Source organism: Coregonus lavaretus (assembly GCF_964263955.1).
Source record: "Coregonus lavaretus genome assembly, chromosome: 30".
Classification (NCBI taxonomy): Eukaryota; Metazoa; Chordata; class Actinopteri; order Salmoniformes; family Salmonidae; genus Coregonus; species Coregonus lavaretus.
The window spans coordinates 35,203,829-35,228,694 of NC_140017.1; the positions used below are offsets into that span (position 1 = coordinate 35,203,829).

Here is a 24,866-nt window from a genome sequence, read left to right on the forward strand (position 1 = left end):
GGCTCAAGATGGATGCCTCAAAATGGATCCAATGTTAGGTTGGTGAGAAGGGCCTGGGTCAAATGCTGTCTGTGAGAATCCTTGCTTTTGTATATCCATTATTTTGCCCTCTTCCTTTAAAGCAATTGACAAACAAGACCTGACACTTGATGGGGAGATACATTCTCTCATTTATCTGTGTTTGTATTATTGTCAAATGTTGACATGTATGGCCTTTACAAAAATCATTAAATAATGCAAGTGTAAAAAGATAATATCAGGAATTTAAATACCAATTCTCCCATAATTCTTTTTTGTTTGTTTTACAATGTACAGTATAGTGGGTTTATTTTTTTTATAGAAGTGGGTTTTTCTACACCATCAGTTTGTTGTGTGCTGTGCTTGACTACCAAGCCACCAAGTTAGTGCTACTTTGTCTGAACGTGTTGAATGTTGGACACAAAAGAGGAAATGCAGAGAGATGTTTTTGATAAGAAATGCATAGGCTGATTTGCCTATCGAAGGACATTAGTCAGTGTGTGTGTGTGTGTGTGAGAGAGAGAGAGAGAGAGAGAGAGAGAGAGAGAGAGAGAGAGAGAGAGAGAGAGAGAGAGAGAGAGAGAGAGAGAGAGAGAGAGAGAGAGAGAGAGAGAGAGAGAGAGAGAGAGAGAGAGAGAGAGAGAGAGAGAGAGAGAGAGAGAGAGAGAGAGAGAGCCTAGTTGTAACTTCCCTCTGAAAGTCCATAGCTTGCTATCTATTTTAGTTAAGTTGGGGTTCTGGATGTTTTAATGTTGTGTAACTATGTTGAGAAGGCCATGACCAAACTCTCCGAGGGTGTCTCAGGGAGACTTGGGACATGCAAAAAACTAATTTCCAATCACACATGCTTATTAATACACCATTTTACATGTGTGAAATAGGACAAACATAAGCACCCACCAAATTATTATTATTATTATTACATCTACTGTACTGTTATAAATGAGAGATGGAAATTGTGTGCAAACTGTAGTGTAGATTACTGTGACATATCGTTATGCTTATCATAAGGAACAGCAAATAAATGTGTTGATCAATGCATACAATTAAATTGATACTTAAAAAATACCAATACCTTAACAAAGGAGTCATGGGACATGATAAAAAAAACAGCATGCTAAACAACGATGAAGTCCCTGATTTGCCTGAGAATGATTTGGAAGTGAAATGATCCAGCTTGCTGTTACAGAGTTGTAAAATATTCATTTTTTATTTGCTGCCTAATCACTGTCCTCTCCCATAACTCAGGCCACTGGACTCATTTGATAGTGAAATAAGGCCTCAGTGCCTTTGCTCTGCCTGCTGGATAACAGACACAGCTTTGTGTGAGAACAGTGGAGGGACATACAGATATATGTCCTTTCTGTTTTAGTACAGTATATACTGTATGTTACTGTATACAACACCCAATCTAGTACTATCTGGATCAACCTCTCCATTTCATTCTCCGTCTCTCTTGCTCTCTCTCTCTTTCTGTCTTTACAAATGAGGAAGTACATTTATTTGTAACTTCCTTAATTTAGGTTGTGGACCTCACTGACTGACTGACTCACTAAGCATAAGTATGTTATGGTAAAGAAATCACTATTAGACCATTAATACTTTTAAGATGTCCCTCTCTACCTGAGAATATACAATATCACATTTGCGTTTGTCCACAGTTCGTGATGCATTAGAAACGACTTTCTACAAAGAGCTGAAGACAGTCAGCATTTCCCAAAGTTCACAAGTGACAAGTACTAGACATGTGAGCATGACTAAAGAAAGACATACTCATAAAGTCAAGGCGATCAAGTCGAAGTGGCCCCACTGTCCCAAATCATAGAGCACTCTAAGTCTGTCATTTATAATACTGTATGTTAAATATCAACATGATCAAAATGTTAGTACAGTAGAATTGACTTCCAGATAAATAAAGTTATTATTTACAGTTATAACATCATGTAAATATATGGAAGAAGGCGCTTTCTTCCTGCTCCTCCTCCTCTGCAACAGCGTCATCTCCGCTAGGTGTGTTCTGAGTGGTTGAACACCTGTCACCTGACCCTCTGTTTCCCAGTCAGAAGTCTTTACCCTCCTCTGGTGAGATGACCACCATCTCTCTGCTCTTAAAGTCCCAGAAGGCGGTTAGGTGGAAGGCCATGTTGGAGAAAACCACACAATACTCAAAGAGGGCGAAAAAGGTGTAGCCTGTGGAGGTTAGGAAAGACAGGAGAATATTATGAACACTTCAACAAACAATGTAAAATTAAAATACACTTTTGTATCGTATAATGGTTATGAACAGTCAAAATCATGTTTTTCATGAAAATTGCTGATATCTGAAGGAAACCAGATCAAAGTATGATCACCAAAGTATGAAAAATGACTGTTGCTTCTACATTGACAAAGTTTGATCATACAGTTACTGGTCCCCTACCCCATGTCAAACACTTGGATTCATTATTAAGGAGACAAGGTGACATCACCATAACTTTCATTTTAATACACCAATGATAACATGATATTCTCTTACCTAATCTAAATAAGTACCGCCTTGTAACCAACATCAGGCGTGTTTGTGTTTGCAGAGAGGCGTGGTTTATATAGCTAGAGAGCTATCTACTGGTGCCAAAATTTGACTGTAATTAAATGTTCACCCTATTCATCTATGGCAACAATCTTTAAATGTTTCCCCTTTCATCTGTGTCTGGTGTTAGCTAGTTACTAGTTACTGGCTAGCTAGGTGTTCAGCCAGCATGGAACAAAACGGGGGGATGGGTCGTTCAAAACTCCGATGCAGTTGTCAAGTCAACACATCCATCAGTGCTGCTGTGAACTGCATCACAAGATCCATGCCAAACGGTAGATGTATATATACACTACCAGTCAAAAGTTTGGACACACCTACTCATTCAAGGGTTTTTCTAGATTTTTACTATTTTTTACATTATAGAATAATAGTGAAGACATCAAAACTATGAAACAACACATATGGAATCATGTAGTAACCAAAAAAGTGTTAAACAAATATATATTTGAGATTCTTCAAAGTAGCCACCCTTTGCCTTGATGACAGCTTTGCACACTCTAGGCATTCTCTCAACCAGCTTCATGAGGTAGTCACCTGGAATGCATTTCAATTAACAGGTGTGCCTTCTTAATAGCTAATTTGTCGAATGTATGTCCTTCTTAATGTGTATGAGGCAATCAGTTGTGTTGTGACAAGGTAGGGGTGGTATACAGAAGATAGCCTTATTTGGTAATATACCAAGTCCATATTATGGCAAGAACAGCTCAAATAAGCAAAGAGAAACGACAGTCCATCTTTACTTTAAGACATGAAGGTCAGTCAATCATGAAAACTTCAAGAACTTTGAAAGTTTCTTCAAGTGCAGTCACAAAAACCATCAAGCGCTATGATGAAACTGGCTCTCATGAGGACCGCCACGGGAATGGAAGACCCAGAGTTACCTCTGCTGCAGAGGATAAGTTCATTAGAGTTACCAACCTCAGAAATTGCAGCCCAAAATATGCTTCACAGAGTTCAAGTCACAGACAGATCTCAACATCAACTGTTCCGAGGGGACTGTGTGAATCAGGCCTTCATGGTCAAATTGCTGCAAAGAAACCACTACTAAAGGACACCAATAATAAGAAGAGACCTGCTTGGTCCAAGAAACACGAGCAATGGACATTAGACTGGTGGAAATGTGTCCTTTGGTCTGGAGTCCAAATTGGAGATTTTTGGTTCCAATTGCCGTGTCTTTGTGAGACACAGTGTGGGTGAACGGATGATCTCCGCATGTGTATTTCCCACCGTAAAGCATGGAGGAGGAGGTGTTATGGGGTGGGGTGCTTTGCTGGTGACACTGTCTGTGATTTATATAGAATTCAAGGCACACTTAACCAGCATGGCTACCTCCAGGCTGTGTAAGGGCTATTTGGCCAAGAAGGAGAGTGATGGAGTGCTGCATCAGATGACCTGGCCTCCACAATCCCTCAACCTCAACCCAATTCAGATGGTTTGGGATGAGTCGGACAGTAGAGTGATGGAAAAGCAGCCAACAAGTGCTCAGCATATGTGGGAACTCCTTCAAGACTGTTGGAAAAGCATTCCAGGTGAAACTGGTTGAGAGAATGCCAAGAGTGTGCAAAGCTGTCATCAAGGCAAAGGGTGGTTATCTGAAGAATCTCAAATATAAATTATATTTTGATTTGTTTAACACTTTTTTGGTTGCTACATTTACATTTACATTTTAGTCATTTAGCAGACGCTCTTATCCAGAGCGACTTACATGAGCAATTAGGGTTAAGTGCCTTGCTTAAGGGCACATCGACAGATTTTTCACCTAGTCGGCTCGGGGATTAGAACCAGCGACCTTTCACATGATTCCATATGTGTTATTTCATAGTTTTGATGACTTCATTATTATTCTACAATGTAGAAAATAGTAAAAATAAAGAAAAAACATTGAATGAGTAGGTGTGTCCAAACTTTTGACTGGTACTGTATATATACAGTATATATAAAAAATATATATTTGATACAATTTCAATGATGTTTGAGTTGCTTTGTGTATCACCAAATTTGCCTGTCTTTTCCAACTTCATGGTAGTTAGCCATGAGAGAAAAAGTTATTTTCAGAATGACTGCTCATGACCTTTAATGTACTGATGCTACAATATACTTACTCCCTGGTTCACAGTACATGTTGTGTTTCCAGTAAAAGTAAGCAGCCAAGCAGCAGAAAGCTATGTTGAGGACCAAGCAACGTATTTTCCAGTAGAAAGATTTCACGTCCTGTGTGTGAAAAAAGAAAGAGCGATTTGATAGAGAAAGATTGCAATAAGAAAAAATAATATTGTGTACTTAACTACTGTGTAACTGTACAATGTGATTGTAATGGCCTACTTTATAACTTGAACAATTAAAACATTTAATATAGCTAGTATGACGAACACAATGAGCAGTCTTAATCAAGCCCCCTCTGAGAAACTCTCCAGATGAGACATCAGTAACACATTGCAGCTGGTGTAAAAACAGTTTCAGCCACATCCTTCCACAAATACTATTTATGCTGCAGATCACTGGCAGCACGTGTCTCAAGCAACAGCATTCACTCTATTTAGTGGTCCCACCCTAAAATGCCCACAGCAGGTTATCATGACAAACGATTACAAGCTCCATATTCAACTATTAGCCAACACCTAAAACAAGTGTATGACATACAGTGGGGAGAACAATTATTTGATACACTGCTGATTTTGCAGGTTTTCCTACTTACAAAGCATGTAGAGGTCTGTAATTTTTATCATAGGTACACTTCAACTGTGAGAGACGGAATCTAAAACAAAAATCCAGAAAATCACATTGTATGATTTTTAAGTAATTAATCAGCATTTTATTGCATGACACAAGTATTTGATCACCTACCAACCAGTAAGAATTCCGGCTCTCACAGACCTGTTAGTTTTTCTTTAAGAAGCCCTCCTGTTCTTCACTCATTACCTGTATTAACTGCACCTGTTTGAACTTGTTACCTGTATAAAAGACACTTGTCCACACACTCAATCAAACAGACTCCAACCTCTCCACAATGGCCAAGACCAGAGAGCTGTGTAAGGACATCAGGGATAAAATTGTAGACCTGCACAAGGCTGGGATGGGCTACAGGACAATAGACAAGCAGCTTGGTGAGAAGGCAACAACTGTTGGCGCAATTAATAGAAAAGATGACGGTCAATCACCCTCGGTCTGGGGCTCCATGCAAGATCTCACCTTGTGGGGCATCAATGATCATGAGGAAGGTGAGGGATCAGCCCAGAACTACACGGCAGGACCTGGTCAATGACCTGAAGAGAGCTGGGACCACAGTCTCAAAGAAAACCATTAGTAACACACTACACCGTCATGGATTAAAATCCTGCAGCGCACGCAAGGTCCCCCTGCTCAAGCCAGCGCATGTCCAGGCCCGTCTGAAGTTTGCCAATGACCATCTGGATGATCCAGAGGAGGAATGGGAGAAGGTCATGTGGTCTGATGAGACAAAAATAGAGCTTTTTGGTCTAAACTCGCCGTGTTTGGAGGAAAAAGAAGGATGAGTACAACCCCAAGAACACCATCCCAACCGTGAAGCATGGAGGTGGAAACATCATTCTTTGGGGATGCTTTTCTGCAAAGGGGACAGGACGACTGCACCGTATTGAGGGGAGGATGGATGGGGCCATGTATCGTGAGATCTTTGCCAACAACCTCCTTCCCTCAGTAAGAGCATTGAAGATGGGTCGTGGCTGGGTCTTCCAGCATGACAACGACCCAAAACACACAGCCAGGGCAACTAAGGAGTGGCTCCGTAAGAAGCATCTCAAGGTCCTGGAGTGGCCTAGCCAGTCTCCAGACCTGAACCCAATAGAACATCTTTGGAGGGAGCTGAAAGTCCGTATTGCCCAGCGACAGCCCCGAAACCTGAAGGATCTGGAGAAGGTCTGTATGGAGGAGTGGGCCAAAATCCCTGCTGCAGTGTGTGCAAACCTGGTTAAGACCTACAGGAAACGTATGATCTCTGTAATTGCAAACAAAGGTTTCTGTACCAAATATTAAGTTCTGATTTTCTGATGTATCAAATACTTATGTCATGCAATAAAATGCAAATTAATTACTTAAAAATCATACAATGTGATTTTCTGCATTTTTGTTTTAGATTCCGTCTCTCACAGTTGAAGTGTACCTATGATAAAAATTACAGACCTCTACATGCTTTGTAAGTAGGAAAACATGCAGAATCGGCAGTGTATCAAATACTTGTTCTCCCCACTGTAGTGGCAGCATAATAAAACTGAATGTCAATGGTGGCCGTTATAGCATATCGCTGTTTATGATGAGGGAGGACGATTTTCTATTTTTTTTTAATGAGTATGGCCTTATTTCTATTACAGCATATTGGATGACTGTCATTCATATTCCATTCACCTAGCTCAATGTAACATCGATAGGTTTAGGCTACTACATGTAGGTGCACAGGTCGAGAGAAATTAGAGTAATCAAGGTGACAGACAGTGTCACATTCAATGCCCCTCGCACACTATTATCTGCATCTAGCTGATCTAGGGTGTAATCATTAGTCCAACAGTTGCAAATGTAAGTTTATATTGGTAAAATGCTGGTATTGTTATCCCGTTTCGTTCCGTTTGCTTCCGTTTAAGAAACATTTTTTCAACAGAATCGGCGGAATGAATACACCCCTGATCACACGCAAACACAGTTCACTTTCATAGCAGCCACATAAAAACAGCATGATCACTTTGCTCGTTCTATACATCATTCCTTCTTGCAACTATCAATGCGCTCTCCTCCTCTCACCTTTTCCCGTCGCTTGTGGACTTCAGTGCACAACACATCTGCTGTCTGTAACCAGGCGAAAAAACCTTTCCAAGCCAAACCTTCATATCATGCCCGCTAACGCTACACACAGCCTTGATCGTTATCAAGTCATAGTCAACGTAGATACTAGAACTAACTTGTTAGTAAACCCGCTACAATCATGGGTACAGTGTACAGTCAGAAAGCAGTTTAGCAGTTACACCGGCGGGCCCCGGTGGCAATAAATTAATAAAAAACAAAAGCTTACCTTGACTTGGAAGAGTTCCAGTGTTGGATAGCCATAGCCAGCAAGCTAACATAGCATTCATTTCTGTTTGAGCCGGGTGTTTGAGTAGGCTAAACTAGCTAGCTGCATTGCTAGCTAAGTGAACTTTTAAAAAAAATACAACCAAATATCTCTCTCTCTCTCTCTCTCTCTCTCTCTTGCTTCTCCTTAATTTTGGAAGAAACACATTTGTTCAAAACTGTTCAACTATTGTCTTTCTCTCTCTTTGAGTCAACTACTCACCACATTTTATGCACTGCAGTGCTAGCTAGCTGTAGCTTATGCTTTTAGTACTAGATTCATTCTCTGGTCTTTTGATTGGGTGGACAACATGTCAGTTCATGCTGCAAGAGCTCTGATAGGTAGGAGGAACGTCCTCCGGAAGTAGTCATAATTACTGTGTACTGTCAGAACGCTGAGTGTGGATGTGGTGCAGGGAATCAAGCGCAGGCACAAAAGTGTTCGTCAACAGTCTTTAGTGATGAAAAAACAACTCCAAACAGGAGAAATAGCCAACCCAACCGGGAGGCAAGAGCGACAAAACGCACACAACACAGTGCGTAAAAACAAGAAAAGGCGCACGCAGTGCGGACTCTCAAAATAAACAGAATGAGAGCAAAAACACCATCAACAAGAACAGCTGACACAAACAATCACACATAACACCTGACCCAATTACGAAACTTAAATAGGGAACACAATCAAACACTAACAAGGGACAGGTGTTACAAACAGACAAAACCAAACAAACATGAAACATCGAACGGTGGCAGCTAGTACTCCGGGGACGACGACCGCCGAAGCCTGCCCGAACAAGGAGGAGGAGCAGCCTCGGCCGAAACCGTGACAGTACCCCCCCCTTGATGCGCGGCTCCAGCTGTGCGCCGACCCCGGCCTCGGGGACGACCAGGACGACGCGGAGCAGGGCGCGTAGGATGACCCCGATGGAACTCGGTCAGCAGGGACTGGTCTAATATGTCCCTCCTCGGCACCCAGCACCGCTCCTCCGGGCCGTACCCCTCCCACTCCACGAGATATTGAAGACCCCCCATCCGGCGTCTCGAATCAAGGATGGACCTCACAGTGTACGCCGGAGCCCCCTCGATGTCCAACGGGGGCGGAGGAGTCTCCTCTATCTCATACTCCTGGAGTGGACCAGCTACCACCGGCCTGAGGAGAGACACATGGAACGAGGGGTTAATATTCCTATAGTCAATAGGCAGTTCTAACCTGTAACACACCTCGTTCAACCTCCTCAGGACTTTGAATGGCCCCACAAACCGCCGACCCAGCTTCCGGCAGGGCAGGCGGAGGGGCAGGTTTCTGGTCGAGAGCCAGACTCGATCTCCAGGTGCGTACACAGGCCCCTCACTGCGGTGGAGATCGGCGCTCGTTTTCTGCCGACGGATGGCCCGCTGCAGGTGTACGTGGGCAGCGTTCCAGGTCTCCTCCGAGCGCCGCACCCATTCATCCACCGCAGGGGCCTCGATCTGGCTCTCGTGCCAAGGTGCCAGAACCGGCTGGTACCCTAACACACACTGGAAAGGGGTTAGTTGGGTGGAGGAGTGGCGGAGAGAGTTCTGTGCCATCTTGGCCCAAGGAACGTATCTCGCCCACTCCTCCGGCCGGCCCTGGCAATAAGACCTCAGAAACCTACCCACATCCTGGTTAACACGTTCAACCTGCCCATTACTCTCCGGATGGTAACCCGAGGTAAGGCTTACCGAAACCCCCAACCGTTCCATAAACGCTCTCCACACTCTGGAGGTGAACTGGGGGCCTCGATCAGACACTATATCCTCGGGTACCCCGTAATGCCGGAAGACATGGGTAAACAGAGCCTCAGCAGTCTGTAGGGCAGTGGGTAGACCCGGCATGGGAAGGAGACGACAGGCCTTCGAGAACCGATCCACAACGACCAGGATGGTAGTATTCCCCTGTGAGGGGGGAAGGTCGGTAACAAAATCCACCGAGAGGTGGGACCAGGGTCGTTGTGGAACGGGCAGGGGTTGTAGCTTACCCCTGGGCAAATGTCTGGGCGCCTTACACTGGGCACACACCGAACAGGAGGAGACATAAATCCTCACATCCCTGGCTAACGTTGGCCACCAGTACTTAGTGCTAAGGCAGTGAACTGTCCGGCCGATACCCGGATGTCCAGAGGAGGGGGACGTATGAGCCCAATAAATGAGGCGATCGCGTACCTCGAGCGGAACGTACGTCCGACCCACTGGACACTGTGGAGGACTTGGGTCGGTGCGTAACGCCCGCTCGATCTCGGCATCAACCTCCCACACCACCGGTGCAACCAGACAAGACTCTGGTAGTATGGGAGTGGGCTCAACTGACCTCTCCTCCGCGTCATACCGCCGAGACAGAGCATCTGCCTTCCCGTTCTGGGACCCAGGGATGTAAGTGATTTTAAACACAAACCGGACTAGAAACATAGTCCAGCGGGCCTGGCGGGGATTCAGTCTCCTAGCTGCCCGGATGTATTCCAGGTTACGGTGGTCAGTTAGAATGAGGAAAGGGTGTTGAGCCCCCTCAAGCCAATGCCGCCACACCTTTAGGGCCTGTACCACGGCTAACAGCTCCCTGTCTCCTACGTCATAATTCCGCTCCGCCGGACTGAGCTTTTTAGAATAAAAAGCACAGGGACAGAGTTTAGGTGGTGTGCCAGACCGTTGGGAGAGAACGGCCCCTATACCGGCCTCTGACGCGTCTACCTCTACCTGGAAAGGTAAAGAGGGATCCGGATGTGCCAACACCGGCGCCGAGGTAAACAGGTCCTTCAGTTTCCCAAAAGCCCCGTCCGCCTCAGCTGACCACCGCAAGCGCACCGGACCCCCCTTCAACAGAGACGTGATGGGAGCTGCCACCTGTCCAAAACCCCGGATAAACCTCCGGTAATAATTTGCAAAACCCAAGAACTGTTGCACCTCCTTCACAGTGGTTGGGGTCTGCCAATTACGCACAGCTGACACCCGGTCCACCTCCATCTTCACCCCTGACGCAGACAACTGATAACCCAGAAAGGAGACCGACTTCTGAAAGAACAGACATTTCTCTGCCTTGACATATAGGTCATGCTCCAACAGCCTCCTCAATACTCGGCGCACCAGGGCTACATGCTCTGTTCGGGTAGGACTGTACACCAGAATATCGTCTATGTACACGACTACTCCCTGTCCCTGCATGTCCCGGAAAATCTCATCGACGAAGGATTGGAAGACTGAGGGAGCATTCATCAACCCATATGGCATGACTAGATACTCGTAATGTCCGGAAGTCGTGCTAAACGCTGTCTTCCATTCATCGCCCTCTCTAATGCGCACCAAGTTATATGCGCTCCTGAGATCCAATTTTGTGAAGAACTGAGCACCGTGTAATGACTCCGTCATAGTCGCAATCAGAGGAAGTGGATAGCTGTACTTCACCGTAATCTGATTGAGACCGCGGTAATCAATACACGGGCGCAGACCTCCATCCTTTTTCTTCACAAAAAAGAAACTCGAGGAAGCGGGTGAAGTGGAGGCCCGTATGTATCCCTGTCTCAGAGACTCAGCGATGTACGTCTCCATTGCCTTCCTCTCCTCTTGAGACAAGGGATACACATGGCTCCGCGGGAGAGCTGCTCCTGACTGGAGATCTATCGCACAATCCCCCAGTCTATGAGGTGGCAGCTGCGCCGCCCTAGTTTTACTAAACACCAGTTTCAAATCCTCATACTCGGGGGGAATATGCAGTGCTGGCATTAGATTCAGACTTTCCACCGAGGTCGCCCCTATGGAAACACCCAGACACCGCCCCTCACACTGGGCAGACCACCCTTTAAGAGCTTTCTCTCGCCACAAAATAGTAGGATCATGGGTCATCAACCAGGGAAGGCCCAGCACCACCGGATACGCAGGAGAGTCAATCAGATAGAACTGAATCGTCTCCTCATGACCCTCCTGCGCCATCATCTTAAGGGGTGCCGTGACCTCCCTAATCAACCCAGATCCTAACGGACGGCTATCTAGGGCATGAACAGGGAAAGGCTTATCAACGGGAAGGAGAGGAATCCCTAACTCTATACAGAACTGGCGATCTACAAAATTCCCAGCTGCGCCTGAATCTACCAGCGCCTTATGCTGGGAACGAGGTGCAACCTGTGGAAAACAAACAGGCAAGGTTAGGTGAACGACAGAAAGCTCTGGGTAAGTAGGGCGCCTACTCACCTGGGGGGACCCCCCAATGCGTGGCCTACCTTCTCCTCCACCGGGGGACCCTCCCCAACACCTAGCCGCGGTGTGCCCTCCACGGCCACAGTTAGTGCAGGGAACGGCCCCCCTCGGGTTCCTACTCCTCCGTTCTCTAGCGCCAGCACCCCCGAGCTCCATAGGGCTCGGCTCGGAGGTGCTGGAGGGTGAAATGGGCGAACCCCACCCGGGACGTCCACGGGTGGCGAGCAGGGTATCCAGCCGAATGGCCATGTCGACAAGTTGGTCAAACGTCAACGAGGTGTCCCTGCACGCCAACTCTCTCTGGACGTCCTCCCGGAGGCTGCAACGGAAGTGGTCTATGAGGGCCCGCTCATTCCACCCTGCATCTGCCGCTAGAGTCCGGAATTCCAGAGCAAAGTCCTGGGCGCTCCTCATCCCCTGTCGGAGGTAGAACAGACGCTCCCCCGCCGCCTTCCCTTCCGGTGGATGGTCAAACACAGCACGGAAGCGGCGGGAGAACTCCGCATAGGTAGTGGTAGCGGCGTCCATTTTCCTCCATTCGGCGTTGGCCCACTCCAACGCCTTGCCGGTGAGACAGGAGATGAGGGCGGAGACGCTCTCGTGTCCCGAGGGCGCCGGGTGTACGGTGGCGAGGTAGAGCTCCACTTGCAGCAGGAACCCTTGACACCCGGCAGCGGAGCCGTCGTACGCCCTCGGGAGCAAGAGCCGAATCCCACTGGGTTCCGGAAGTTGGACAGGAGGACTGACCGATGGGGATGGTCCGGTAGGTGGGGCCGTGGGTACCCCGCTGGTCTCCCATCGGTGCAGAGTGTTCATCACCCCCTCCAGGGCATGACAGACCTGGTTAATCCGGTCCTCCTGCCCACGAAGACGGTCTTCCATGCTCGCTGTTGGCGCGGTTGCTCCTGCTGATTCCATGGGTGATGTGTGATTCTGTCAGAACGCTGAGTGTGGATGTGGTGCAGGGAATCAAGCGCAGGCACAAAAGTGTTCGTCAACAGTCTTTAGTGATGAAAAAACAACTCCAAACAGGAGAAATAGCCAACCCAACCGGGAGGCAAGAGCGACAAAACGCACACAACACAGTGCGTAAAAACAAGAAAAGGCGCACGCAGTGCGGACTCTCAAAATAAACAGAATGAGAGCAAAAACACCATCAACAAGAACAGCTGACACAAACAATCACACATAACACCTGACCCAATTACGAAACTTAAATAGGGAACACAATCAAACACTAACAAGGGACAGGTGTTACAAACAGACAAAACCAAACAAACATGAAACATCGAACGGTGGCAGCTAGTACTCCGGGGACGACGACCGCCGAAGCCTGCCCGAACAAGGAGGAGGAGCAGCCTCGGCCGAAACCGTGACATGTACGTCTATGGAAGGGGTTGAGGACCATGAGCCTCCTAGGTTTCGTAATGAAGTCAATTTACCCAGAGGAGGACAGAAGCTAGCGGTCCTCCGTCTACACCGTGGTGCTACCCTACAGAGTGCTGCTGAGTCCAATGTAGACCTTCATTGCAAAACAGTGTGTTTTAATCAATTATTTGGTAACATGTGAATATATTTAGTATAGTTTTATCTAAAAAGGATAACTTTTTTAATGTTTCATTATTTAACAAAAATATGAAATTCACTGAGGAGGATGGTCCTCCCTTTTATTTTACATTTACGTTTGAGCCATTTAGCAGACGCTCTTATCCAGAGCGACTTATAGTTAGCTGTTCATACTGGAGGAACAGCTGTTTCCTCCTCTGAAGAGCCTCCACTGCTGTATGTAGTGTGTCATCTCCAAATGATGTCCAGCAGCCCTTACAGGAACCAGTATTGTTAGCTAACATTCCACTCCTTGCAACTCCATATCATTGCCAAAGACACTGGGTTTCCACTAGTTACCACAGCCACAAAGTAAGAACAGGCTACATCATAAAAATTCATAAAAACAAAAATTAACTTTTTAGTCTTCATTTAAGGTTAGGGTTAGGAATAAGATTAGCATTGTGGTTAAGGCTAGGTTTAAGGTTAGGTTTAAAATCAGATTTAAGAAGATAATTGTAGAAATAGGCAGGGTTTATGACTTTGTGGCTGTGGTAACTTGTGACGACCAAGAGACTGGCCTTTCGGCAATGCAGCTGGATTTACGGAGTTGCTCATTGTTGTTGGAAATAACATTAATATTTTCCATGACAACACGTGGATCCTCCAAAAAATATAATTAGAATCAAAAACAAACATTTAGCTGTTAGCTAGGCACGTTTTTGTATTTTGAGGCTTAATATCAAAGCAAAGAGGTTTTGTGTTTTGAATTGAAATAGCTACAGTATGTATTTAGTTTGAGAATTTAGACGTGAGCTAGCAACTTTTGACAGACTGGTTTTGTCTGGACAAACAAAAAACGACCAATATGTTCTGTGAAGAAGAAAAAAAAAGGTGATACACGAGTTCCAATATTTGGATAATCGTTGTGATTGAAGGATAGCTGTGAGGGTTATCAATCAGGATCAACTCCTCTGTTCTCCTCGAGAATGTTCATATTTGAAGATGGCAGAAAGCCAGTCTCTTTGGCAATGACAAGGAGTGGAATGTAAGATAACGATACTGGTACTCAGGCTAGGCAACAATATACCATATGCCATATGCCATGAATATGTGCCAGTGTAAGTGTGCAAGCCAAGTGCGAGCACGGTTAATGTGTGTGTGCTTGCTACAATCTCTGTGTGTGTGCACGTGTGGTGAACATGACAGCCTACACTCCTAGTGAGTTGTGTGTAGCGTGGAGGGGTGTGTTGGTCACAGCCCCAGACTGGGTCAGGAAACAGCTGTTCCTCCAGGACAGAGGCCCAGGCACTGACACAGCCAGAGGCTTCTTCCAAGTCTGACTCAACTGGCCCTCAGTAACGACCTGTACCACTGATCTGGTTGGAATCAAAATGCTGGTATTTCTCCTAGAGTCCTAACACAGAATAACAGTGCTTGAAGTCCCTCAACCATATAGTAAGAAATTGCTTTTTTTGTTTTAGCTCAAACGATTTACATGGGAAATACAATAGACTGGAGCACACACGGCTCAGTCATCAGGCAGTATGCATCAATGTGAGTGAAAGGAAAGGACATTCTGTCTTCTCTTCTACTCCTCCGTCCTCCGTGTCCTGGAAACCGATAAGCGGTCGCCATATTTAGGAGTGTGTCAATTAGTTAATAGGTGAAAGGAGTAGTTTGCTCCTCTCCTCAATCGCCTCCTACAGTCAAGGATTCTCATGTGTAGTGCAAAGTGTTTTAAAATCCACCACATCCCATTTGAATCAGCTGTTGTTTTCTCAAAGGAGAAAAATTAATGACACACTACTTACCCTTTTATCTATAAAATGTCTCACACAACTAGCTATATTAATTTGTTCTACTTTAGACATTTATTTTAGGATTCCACACCTGTAAACGTCATTTGCAAATGTTCATTTCATACAAGTGCATTTGTTTCCACGTTTCCTCTCCTTCGCTCCTCTCCTCGATTACCTTTGACCTTTTTCGAAAGGAGGCAAGGAGAGGACGGAGAAGAGGACGCGAAGAGTCAAGCTAAACCATTTGAGAATCTCCCACAGCTTTGAACTGCACTTGACAATGCTGTTTCATCAGGCTGCAGTAATTGGCTTGTACTCCAGAGGACTCTAGTGTCAACTTTGTCGACATTGCAGACGAAGTCACCAATAGCCCCTCTACTAACAGGAACTATACTATAGCTTGCTTCACCAGGAAACTGCATCATACCACCAAAAGAGTTAGTTCACTTCTTCAACAACTAACTTCCCTTTACATTTCTGTCTTTCATGCACTTTCAACATTTCCTGATCAAGTACAGGGCTGAAGGGAAGGAATGATGCCTTACCTCAGGAATCAGTGAGTACTTCTTTATAACCAGCCACAGCCGACAGGTTAACACCATGTGGATAACAGAACTGGCAATGAACAGGACAAAACCTTCCTTATGGACAACTATGGGACAAAGAAGGTCATACAAGTACAACTGTATTAGTCATAACACTCACTGAAACAGGTTATATGGTTTATAACTAGGGTACATAGTTTTCCCTGGTCGGGTCATGTATCCGGAAAAACTCAGGGCCTTATTTATAACTGCAAGAAACAGGCGAACGAAATTCAGTCATTTGTTCAAAATCATAATTTTGTATCGTGCAGCATATTAATCCATGTAAATGAGCAGTATAGTATGCTGTAGGGCAGGCCTTATGCCTACTTATACCCAGCTGAATAATTGTCAAAGGTCACTCACGGTATGTTTCAATGGATGACACGTAGGTGAGCAGCAAGAGGCCAAAGTTCTCAGTGATGGCACACATGAAGTTGAGGCAGCTGAGCAGCCACTCTGTGAACCTTGTGGAGAAGCGGCCCTTGTAGAAGTTAAAATAGGCCACGGCCACCAGGAACCTCGGAGCAGAGTGCAGGCCAATGCAGAAGCGCCAGATATGGCACTCTGGGCTCAGGCTTATGGAGGCACTGATAGAGGGCAGATAATTGGGAACCTAAAACCAAACCAAAAAAGAAAGTCAGACCATTTATTTGCATTGCTACGTTTTTAATAACAGGGACAGGGTTGATTACCTTGCAATGAGTGTCAGTGGAGTCCTGGAAATGGAAAACGGAGGAGATGAAGATGCAGGTAATTAAGCCAAGCAGCGGCAGACAGACGGTGCCCACAACACAGGAGGTGAATGATAGCCTGATCAGAGGCTTGTCATGACCCAGGACATGTGGACCCTGCAGCATCCTAGACTGGGACATCAGGTTCATATTTATCACAAAATAAGCACTTTAATCGTGAGAATGTTTGGATATTAACAAAATAATGTATAATAATGAAATAGCTAATTCTGGATTTAATACCTAGGTTTGAGAGTTTGACATGCTTCCTGCAAAATCATGCTGCTGTTTTCAGTGACATTAAGGCAGGACTATATTTAAGTTTGATCAGAAACATGCATAAAAATGATTTGAATATGATTCCATACCTCTTATTTGTAGGCTACAGCTAGGTCAATTGTTTACAGATATAGCTCTTGCATAGTCAGAGAAAGAAATTACTTTTGTTGGCTTGGATTGGACTGTCTCCACATACGCCTGTGCATCGTCGCATATAGGCTAAAGACTGTGTTCAGATTTATATTGATCAGGTATTTCACACATTTGTAATGTGGTCTCTTAATTCAGTAGCGTCTGTTTACGCTCTCTTCAGCCCAGCACAACACTGAGCATCATCAACACGATGCAGAATAAGCTTTTAACCTGAATCCTCCCCCAGCTGCCATATTATAAATATCTTCAATAACGTTTTTAAATAAATGCGATACCAATGAAATGCGAAACATTTATTGAAGAGATCGGATTAAAATGTATTGCGATACCCGGAAGAGAAAGCAAGGTTCTGGCTCACTAGTGATTGGGTGGGTGTACCAGCACATTACGCAATTTCTCTATGCTGAAAAATCATTGGTAGCTGAAGCGTCACGATGAAGTGTAAGAAACTGAATGAATTTATACCACGGGAGCTGTCCATGGAGCAGATCTTGCCCATCCCCAAAGACTGTATCCTACTCTTTGACAGCCTGGCAATGCAAGAAGCCTCATGAAATGACCATAAGACATACTTTGAGAAAATAGGGTTATTTGGAAAAGACTCAAGTCAATGTTTTTGTTGTTGAGGATTTAGATTTTTGGACAATGGATATGTCCCACGAGTCTCATTCACATCAATTCTGTGTAAATTCCAATATTGCTCAGTAAATCATGATGAGCCTCTGCCCCGCCTCTAACCCAGTCATCTCACGCTAACTATCGTCTTGGTCAAGGCACAAGAGCTATCCATCCGGGCAACTTCATATTTTTGGATAGAGATAAATGTAACCTGTCTCAGCAAGATGAAACTATGTGGAATTCGAGCTTCACTGAGTTTTATTTTCTGCTTGAATATTATTCCAGGTAGGCTATAGTTTCTCTCTTTTGCTGAACTATGCACAGTTGAAAATGGTACATTCACGATGTACATATTTAGGAATGTATATGGTATGTTAAGTGTATTTACATCAACACACGCTTACACTCCAATCGCAATGAGTGTTCTCATTTTGTTTTTTCATTCAACATCATGCAAGTGGTGAGTTAAATGGATTCATGACTGGTTTAGAGTAGCCTCTTGACAGATAGCTTGTTGGATTTGTATTACATTAAGTGTTGCTGATGTAACTGATGTAAACTACATTATTACTGGTCTCTTAATGATGAATCATTGTGACATCTACAGTGGTCGATCATTTCATTTATCCCAGTCAGATTCTGATTAGATAACCCTCACCGCTGTTTCCCAAGCAGGAGGCAGGATCTCCCTGCCAGTTGTTTAGGGATCGTCTTATATAATGTAATCCTGTGGCACTTTTCTGCATTCTCCTCAAAAGGCTTTATTGAAACAGTGAAGCAGGGTAACATCTGGCTCACCCAAATCCACTGAGACCACTGTAAACAGATGCTTCTGGCAGTGTTCTGAACTCAATTATGTTCGTCAAGAATTTGAAATGAATTCCCGGAAGAAGGAATTTTTTTTCCTATAATAAAAATAATACAAAAAACGGGATTAAAGACTGGAGAGAAAGTGAAATGGTCTAGTAAATTCCAAGTATGCAGAAGATTTGCATAACTGTATTTTGTTAAACTCATGCAAATATTATTGGATTTTTCAATACAAATGGAGAAAAAAGCATCAGCATGAAGGACTTCAGGGCGGCAGGTAGCCTAGCGTTTAGAGCGTTGGGCCAATAACCGAAAGGCTGTTGATTCGAATACCTGAGCCGACAAGGTGTACCCTTGAGCAAGTAACTTATCCCTAGCTTGCTCCAGGGGTACCATACTACTATGGCTGACCATATAAAACAACACATTTCACTGCACCTATCTGGTTTATGTGACAATAAAAATACATTTCCCCCCCCTTTTTTTATGCATGCATTCAACCTACAAGAACAGTGTACAGTGTATCTATTAGACTGTATTATAGCCTATCCCTGTTAATTTTCTATGGTGGTATTATATGGCAAATGTCCCATGGATTAGGGCGTGTATCAACACATCCCTGCTTGGGGTCAACAGATGCCTCAGTTGCATCTGCTGGCTCATAATGGCAGCTTTGCTTGATCTCTTGCTATAGCATCAGAAGGGTAATCTACTCCCAAATACCACTCTGCCCCAGTGTTCTGCACCATCTGCCATGACATGTCCTCTGACACACTAAGACTTTTACCCATGTACAGGTAACTGCCAAAATAAAGGAAACACATGAGTAAATGAAGGATACAAAGTACTGTATATTGAAAGCAGGTGCTTCCACACAGGTGTTGTTCCTGAGTTAATTAAGCCATTAACAATCCATCATGCTTAGTGTCATGTATAAAAATGCCCAGTTGCCCATTATTTTGGCTACCATGGCTAGAAGAAGATATCTCAGTGACTTTGAAAGATGGGTCTCAAAGGAGCATAGGGGGTTTAAAGGGTGTGTGTGTGTGTCACCAGATTTCAACCCAATTGAATACTCATGGGAAATTCTGAAGCGGTGCCCGAGACAGCATTTTCCAGCACCATCAACAAAACACCAAACTATGGAATATCTCATGGAAGAATGGTGATGCCTCCCTCCAATAGAGTTCCAGACACTTGTAGAATCTATGCCAAGTCACATTGAAGCTGCTCTGGTGGATCGTGGTGGCCCTATTAAGACACTTTATGTTGGTGTTTCCTTTATTTTGGCAGTTACATGTATGTCCCAGAGACTTTGTTCTGACTGACATCAGGTTGTCACAGATTGTCATTTTTGAATAAATGTATGAATATGATCTAGTGCTCACTAAATTACAAATTAATTAAATTAAATTGATTGTGTTTTTGGTGTTTAGGTGAGAATGATGTTGAACATGTTTAACATCGCTCTCCATGTTCTTTCTTATCCATTTTTAAATAACATATTAGTCATTTAGCAGACACTGTTCTCTCTGCCCTGTCCTAGCCTGTTGGAGTGCTCATGGGAAGTATGCCCAGAAGCTGCTGAAAGATTTGTTTACTAACTACACCAGTGCCCTGAGACCGGTAGAGGACACAGACAACATCCTCAATGTGACCCTGCAGATCACCCTCTCACAGATCATTGACATGGTAACAGCTTTCTTACATGTAAACTATGGCTATTTCAGCAATACAACAATAATAAAGAGATTCCCAAAAAATATCTCAAACAAAAATCTCATACATTCACATTTTGCATTTGAAATAGATGTAATATTCTAAGTGGTAATGATAACTAGTGAAATTAAGCTATTGTTCACCATGTTCCCTCTATTGCAGGATGAACGTAACCAGATTTTGACAGCATATCTGTGGATACGACAGGTGTGGGTAGACTCATACCTCACCTGGAATACAGATGATTATGATGGACTTGATACCATCCGTATACCTAGTAGTTATATATGGAGACCTGATATAGTCTTATATAACAAGTAGGTCGGACTGGTATTGGGTTCATCAGAGAGCTCTGTTGCTCCCACAATACATTCCACACGTCAACGTTGTTGTCAGTGTGAAGACACAAGCTGAACACTCCTTGAAGACAATTATTCACGGGAGTGTTCTGGTCGTTTTCTGCTTTTTATACTGGGAATCTGGGAAGTAACGGGCGGCAGGTAGCCTAGCGGTTAGAGTGTTTGGCCAGTAACTGAAAGGTCGCCGGTTTGAATTCCCGAGCCGACAAGGTGAAAAATCTGCAGAAGTGCCCTTGAGCAAAGCACTTAACCCTAATCTGCTCCAGGGGTGCCGTACTACTATTGCTGACCCTGTAAAACAACACATTTCACTGCACTTATGTGACAATAAAACATCAAGGTTATAAAATGCAGAAACAAAGTGGAGGCAATCCAAAAATAGCTAACTCTTTTCATGAGGGGTTCGCTCTTCTTCCATTGCTTTTCTTGTGCCTTTGGCTAGTCCTGCTAGTCATGCCTGGTTGCCCGTCTGTTCTAAAAGGGTAATGCATGTCTTTCTTAGACTGTATGATATTTACATTGTTCGTCACTGTCTTCATATGAATGGACTTCAGCCTCTGTTGATCTAACACTAAACCAATACTAGTATAATTCTTAACTGTGTGCTGCAATCAACAGCTGTACAGTTTCTCTCTCTCTCTCTCTCTCTCTCTCTCTCTCTCTCTCTCTCTCTCTCTCTCTCTCTCTCTCTCTCTCTCTCTCTCTCTCTCTCTCTCTCTCTCTCTCTCTCTCTCTCTCTCTCTCTCTCTCCCCCAGAGGTGACCTCTCTGTATGTATTTCAGTGCTGATAGCCATTTCACAGGCTCCATGGAAACTAATGTGGTTATCCGCCATGATGGCCAGATCATGTGGGACTCCCCGGTTATCACCAAGAGCTCCTGTAAGGTAGACGTATCCTTCTTCCCATTTGATGCCCAGCAGTGCAGATTCACCTACGGCTCCTGGACCTACAACGGTAACCAGATGGACCTCCAGAACGCCATGGACCACGCCGACCTGGCTGACCTGGTAGAGAACGTGGAATGGGAGGTGAATGAATTTATAACTTTTATTTGACCAATTTAAAATACATAGAGTTGCAACAATACACTCATTAAAAAAATCCTTGATGATAAAAACACAGTACAGTTAACAGATTTATTCCATCAGGACCACGCTCTAACGTCTTATCCTATGTTTTGAACTCAGTGCATCTTTTCCCCAATGAATGAATAACTGAATCACTTATTGCCATTGTGGTCCTGGTTCTCAGGTGCTCGGGATGCATGCCAAGAGGAACATAATTATGTATGGCTGCTGTGCTGACCCTTACCCTGATGTGACCTACACTCTCCAACTAAAGAGGAAGGCTTCCTTCTACGTGTTCAACCTGCTCATCCCATGTGTGATGATCTCCTTCCTGGCTCCGCTGGGCTTCTACCTGCCGGCTGACTCTGGGGAGAAGGTGTCCCTGGGCGTCACCGTCTTGCTGGCTCTCACCGTGTTTCAGCTGCTGGTCGCTGAGACCATGCCTCCATCAGAGAATGTGCCACTTATTGGTGAGGGCAATCAGGGGTAGACTGGGACCAGAAATCGGCCCTGGCATTTCTAACACACTGGCCCATTCTTTTACTTGAGGCCCCCATTATTAGCCAGATCATGATCATTTAGATAGTGATAATAATACATGTATGTTCCCCTTTCAATGTCCCACAGGAAAGTACTACATAGCCACCATGACCATGATTACAGCCTCCACGGCCCTGACCATCTTTATCATGAACATCCACCACTGTGGCCCAGACGCCAAGCCTGTGCCCAAGTGGGCCAAGATCTTCATCCTGCAGTACATGGCCAGGGTGTGCTTTGTGTATGAAGTAGGGGAGAACTGCATGTCTTTCCAGCCTGAGAAACAGGACCCACCACCTCAACCTACCTCTCAGCGGAGCAACAACTACACCACGAACGGACAAGCAGGTGGAAAGAGGTCAAGACGGCATCACCCCCAAAATAATTGAGGAGACAGAGGATCAGTTGATGAGCCCCACCGGCTCCATGGAGGGGAACCCCACCAACCACTACAGCGCCTGGAGAAACGGCATGTTCATGAGCATGGACTGTGGGGACTCAACAGGGCCGGCCGCAGCCAGGAGGAGCCGGAAGGCTGGAGTGAGTGACGGAGTAGGAGTGAGTAGAGGGAGAGAGGAGGTGTGTAAGACCCAGTGCACCTGTCAGCAGCAGCAGCTCCTCAGAAATATTGAGTACATTGCCAACTGTTACAGAGATACGAGGGCCACCGTGAAAAGGACTGGGGAGTGGACGAAGGTGGCGAAGGTGTTGGACCGATTCTTCATGTGGATCTTTTTCATCATGGTGTTTTCCATGAACCTTCTCATCATGGGGAAAGCCATCTAACTTCAGACCTGGGCTGTGTTCATTAGGTATGAAACAGGAGAAAACATGTTGAAATGAAGGAGGTATTACCTGAAATGGTGTTTCAAAATGTTTTCTGTTTTACACCTATTGAGCATAACCAAAATGAGAGAACAGGTAAAGCGACGTGTGCAATAAATTTGTAGTGATCAGTTTCCACTTTTCACCTCCCACGTTTCTATACATGAAGGCCTAATCTGAACACGAGGATTTAATCCAGATTACATCCGTTTTTTTAAATGATTTGATATTCCAAACACTTTTAATGTATATATTTTACCTACAGATGTTGTTAATGTTTACTTTTACAATTTAGTTGTCATACAGATGTAGGATCTTAATTTGAGCCAGTTTGCTACAGCAGGAAAATAATCCTGCTGCAGCAACAGGAAATGTGAATTATTTTGTGGATTATAATTAATGGACATTTTTGTAGGGGTTGATACATTTTTCGTAAGAGAAAATCAAGTCTGAAATTTCAAAGTGGAAATGACAAACTTAAGAAGCTTATTTAAACCTCACATACACTACACGTTTTAAATTTCCTGCAGTTCTCCTGCAAAAGGTTGATCAAATTAAGATCCAACATCTCTACATGTTGTGTGTGTTAGATCATTATTTGAAAGTGAACATGGGAATTGCAATACCTTAAATTACCATTCAGGGATGATAAAACAGAAATGAATAGTTGATTTAAGCTTTTTGTGTTAATTTATTAACATTTAATAAAACATGAGAATCCATTCTGACTGTTTGTGACATTTCAAAACATTTAAATAATCAATTACAGCATCACAATTTAATGTGTAAATCGGGAGGTGCCAGAACAAAAAGTCAGCGTGAGAAGGGGGATGACCTGGGGAGTTCTGAGGTACCAGAACGCATGAGAAAAAACAAAAACTTTATAATAAAGGATTGCATGAAAACCATCGCATTTGCGTAGTGACATAGAGCAGTAGAGTAGAGGCACTTAGAAAAGTTGCACACATGGGGAACATTTCTCGTAGCCTAGGGTCTGGGGAAAGTGTGGCCTTTTATAAACGCATTTCATGCAAATCTACGATATTTTACATGACTGGAGACTGTCAGAATTTTTCTTAATACAGCACAAATGATCAAAATGACAGGCTACTTTGACACTGACAAACTGAGAATCTGAGATCAATGAAAACGACATTGTCTTGAATTCATCAATAGTCTATGCCTAGGTGTGTGGACACACATATTATAGGCTACAATATGAGGAGGAAAGTCCTAAAAATGCTTTCCAGTTTGACTCAACCAATGATGCGCAGCTCACTCGCTGGTGATGGCGGATGCGCTCATGACAAAAGCCTCTCTCTCTCTCACTCTTTTATATAACAATATTTTGAAGTTGATCAACTATTTTGGTAGGCTACAGCATAGTCTTCACTTTTCAGCAGGAGCCATTTGCTTTCCAACCTGTGTTTTCCCTCGATTGTATTTGAAATATTGCGAAAGGCCTGTTTTGTCTGCATGCTGTTTTTTCACGGACAGATTTGCCGCGCGTTCCCGACTGTAGGCTATTCCTTGTTATTGGGCTACAATCCACAACTAGTCTATTTTTTTAAAGAAGCTATTGATCCTTGGTGGCTAAATGATAGGCCTTCTCGTGGTGTAGTAGGCTATTCTGAATTATTTCATTTATTTATGAACAGACTGCAGTAATTCTATAATTTTGGCAAATGTATTTCAATTAATCAGGGATGCTGCAGTTCCTCCAGAACCCTTTGTGCGGCTGTGATTCTATAAGGAAATAAATGATGAAGTGCAACGCTGGAGAGATGAGAGTTGCAGGCTCATGTCTATCAGAGCAGAGAGGGAGAGAGATCATAGAAAGTTAATATCATTCTAGTTATGTGAGAGAGACAGGCGCGCTTCTCACACAGCCACAGTCATGCGTTGGTCTCAAACATAGGTTACAATGTTGCGCAAACCATTAACACGGGAGGCCCAAC

General features: G+C 44.3%; 1 protein-coding gene and 1 pseudogene across 2 annotated transcripts; one reads left to right on the forward strand and one right to left on the reverse strand.

Annotated features, from left to right (window-relative positions):
• Nucleotides 1-864: 864 nt before the first annotated feature.
• LOC311105438 (post-GPI attachment to proteins factor 2-like) lies at nucleotides 865-17,336 on the reverse strand. The gene is made up of 6 exons (XM_084147588.1): nucleotides 16,906-17,336; nucleotides 16,499-16,669; nucleotides 16,170-16,419; nucleotides 15,765-15,871; nucleotides 4,693-4,801; nucleotides 865-2,208 (listed from the first exon to the last, which is right to left on the reverse strand). Exons 2-6 carry the CDS (start codon nucleotides 16,661-16,663, stop codon nucleotides 2,078-2,080), a joined length of 762 nt encoding a protein of 253 aa, XP_084003714.1. The 5' UTR covers nucleotides 16,664-16,669; nucleotides 16,906-17,336; the 3' UTR covers nucleotides 865-2,077.
• A 67-nt stretch (nucleotides 17,337-17,403) lies between these two features.
• On the forward strand, nucleotides 17,404-23,623 carry LOC311106225 (neuronal acetylcholine receptor subunit alpha-10-like; annotated as a pseudogene). Its single transcript has 6 exons — nucleotides 17,404-17,479; nucleotides 19,944-20,089; nucleotides 20,279-20,433; nucleotides 21,258-21,504; nucleotides 21,728-22,013; nucleotides 22,171-23,623. The product of its transcript is annotated as a neuronal acetylcholine receptor subunit alpha-10-like (transcript).
• Nucleotides 23,624-24,866: the final 1,243 nt, after the last annotated feature.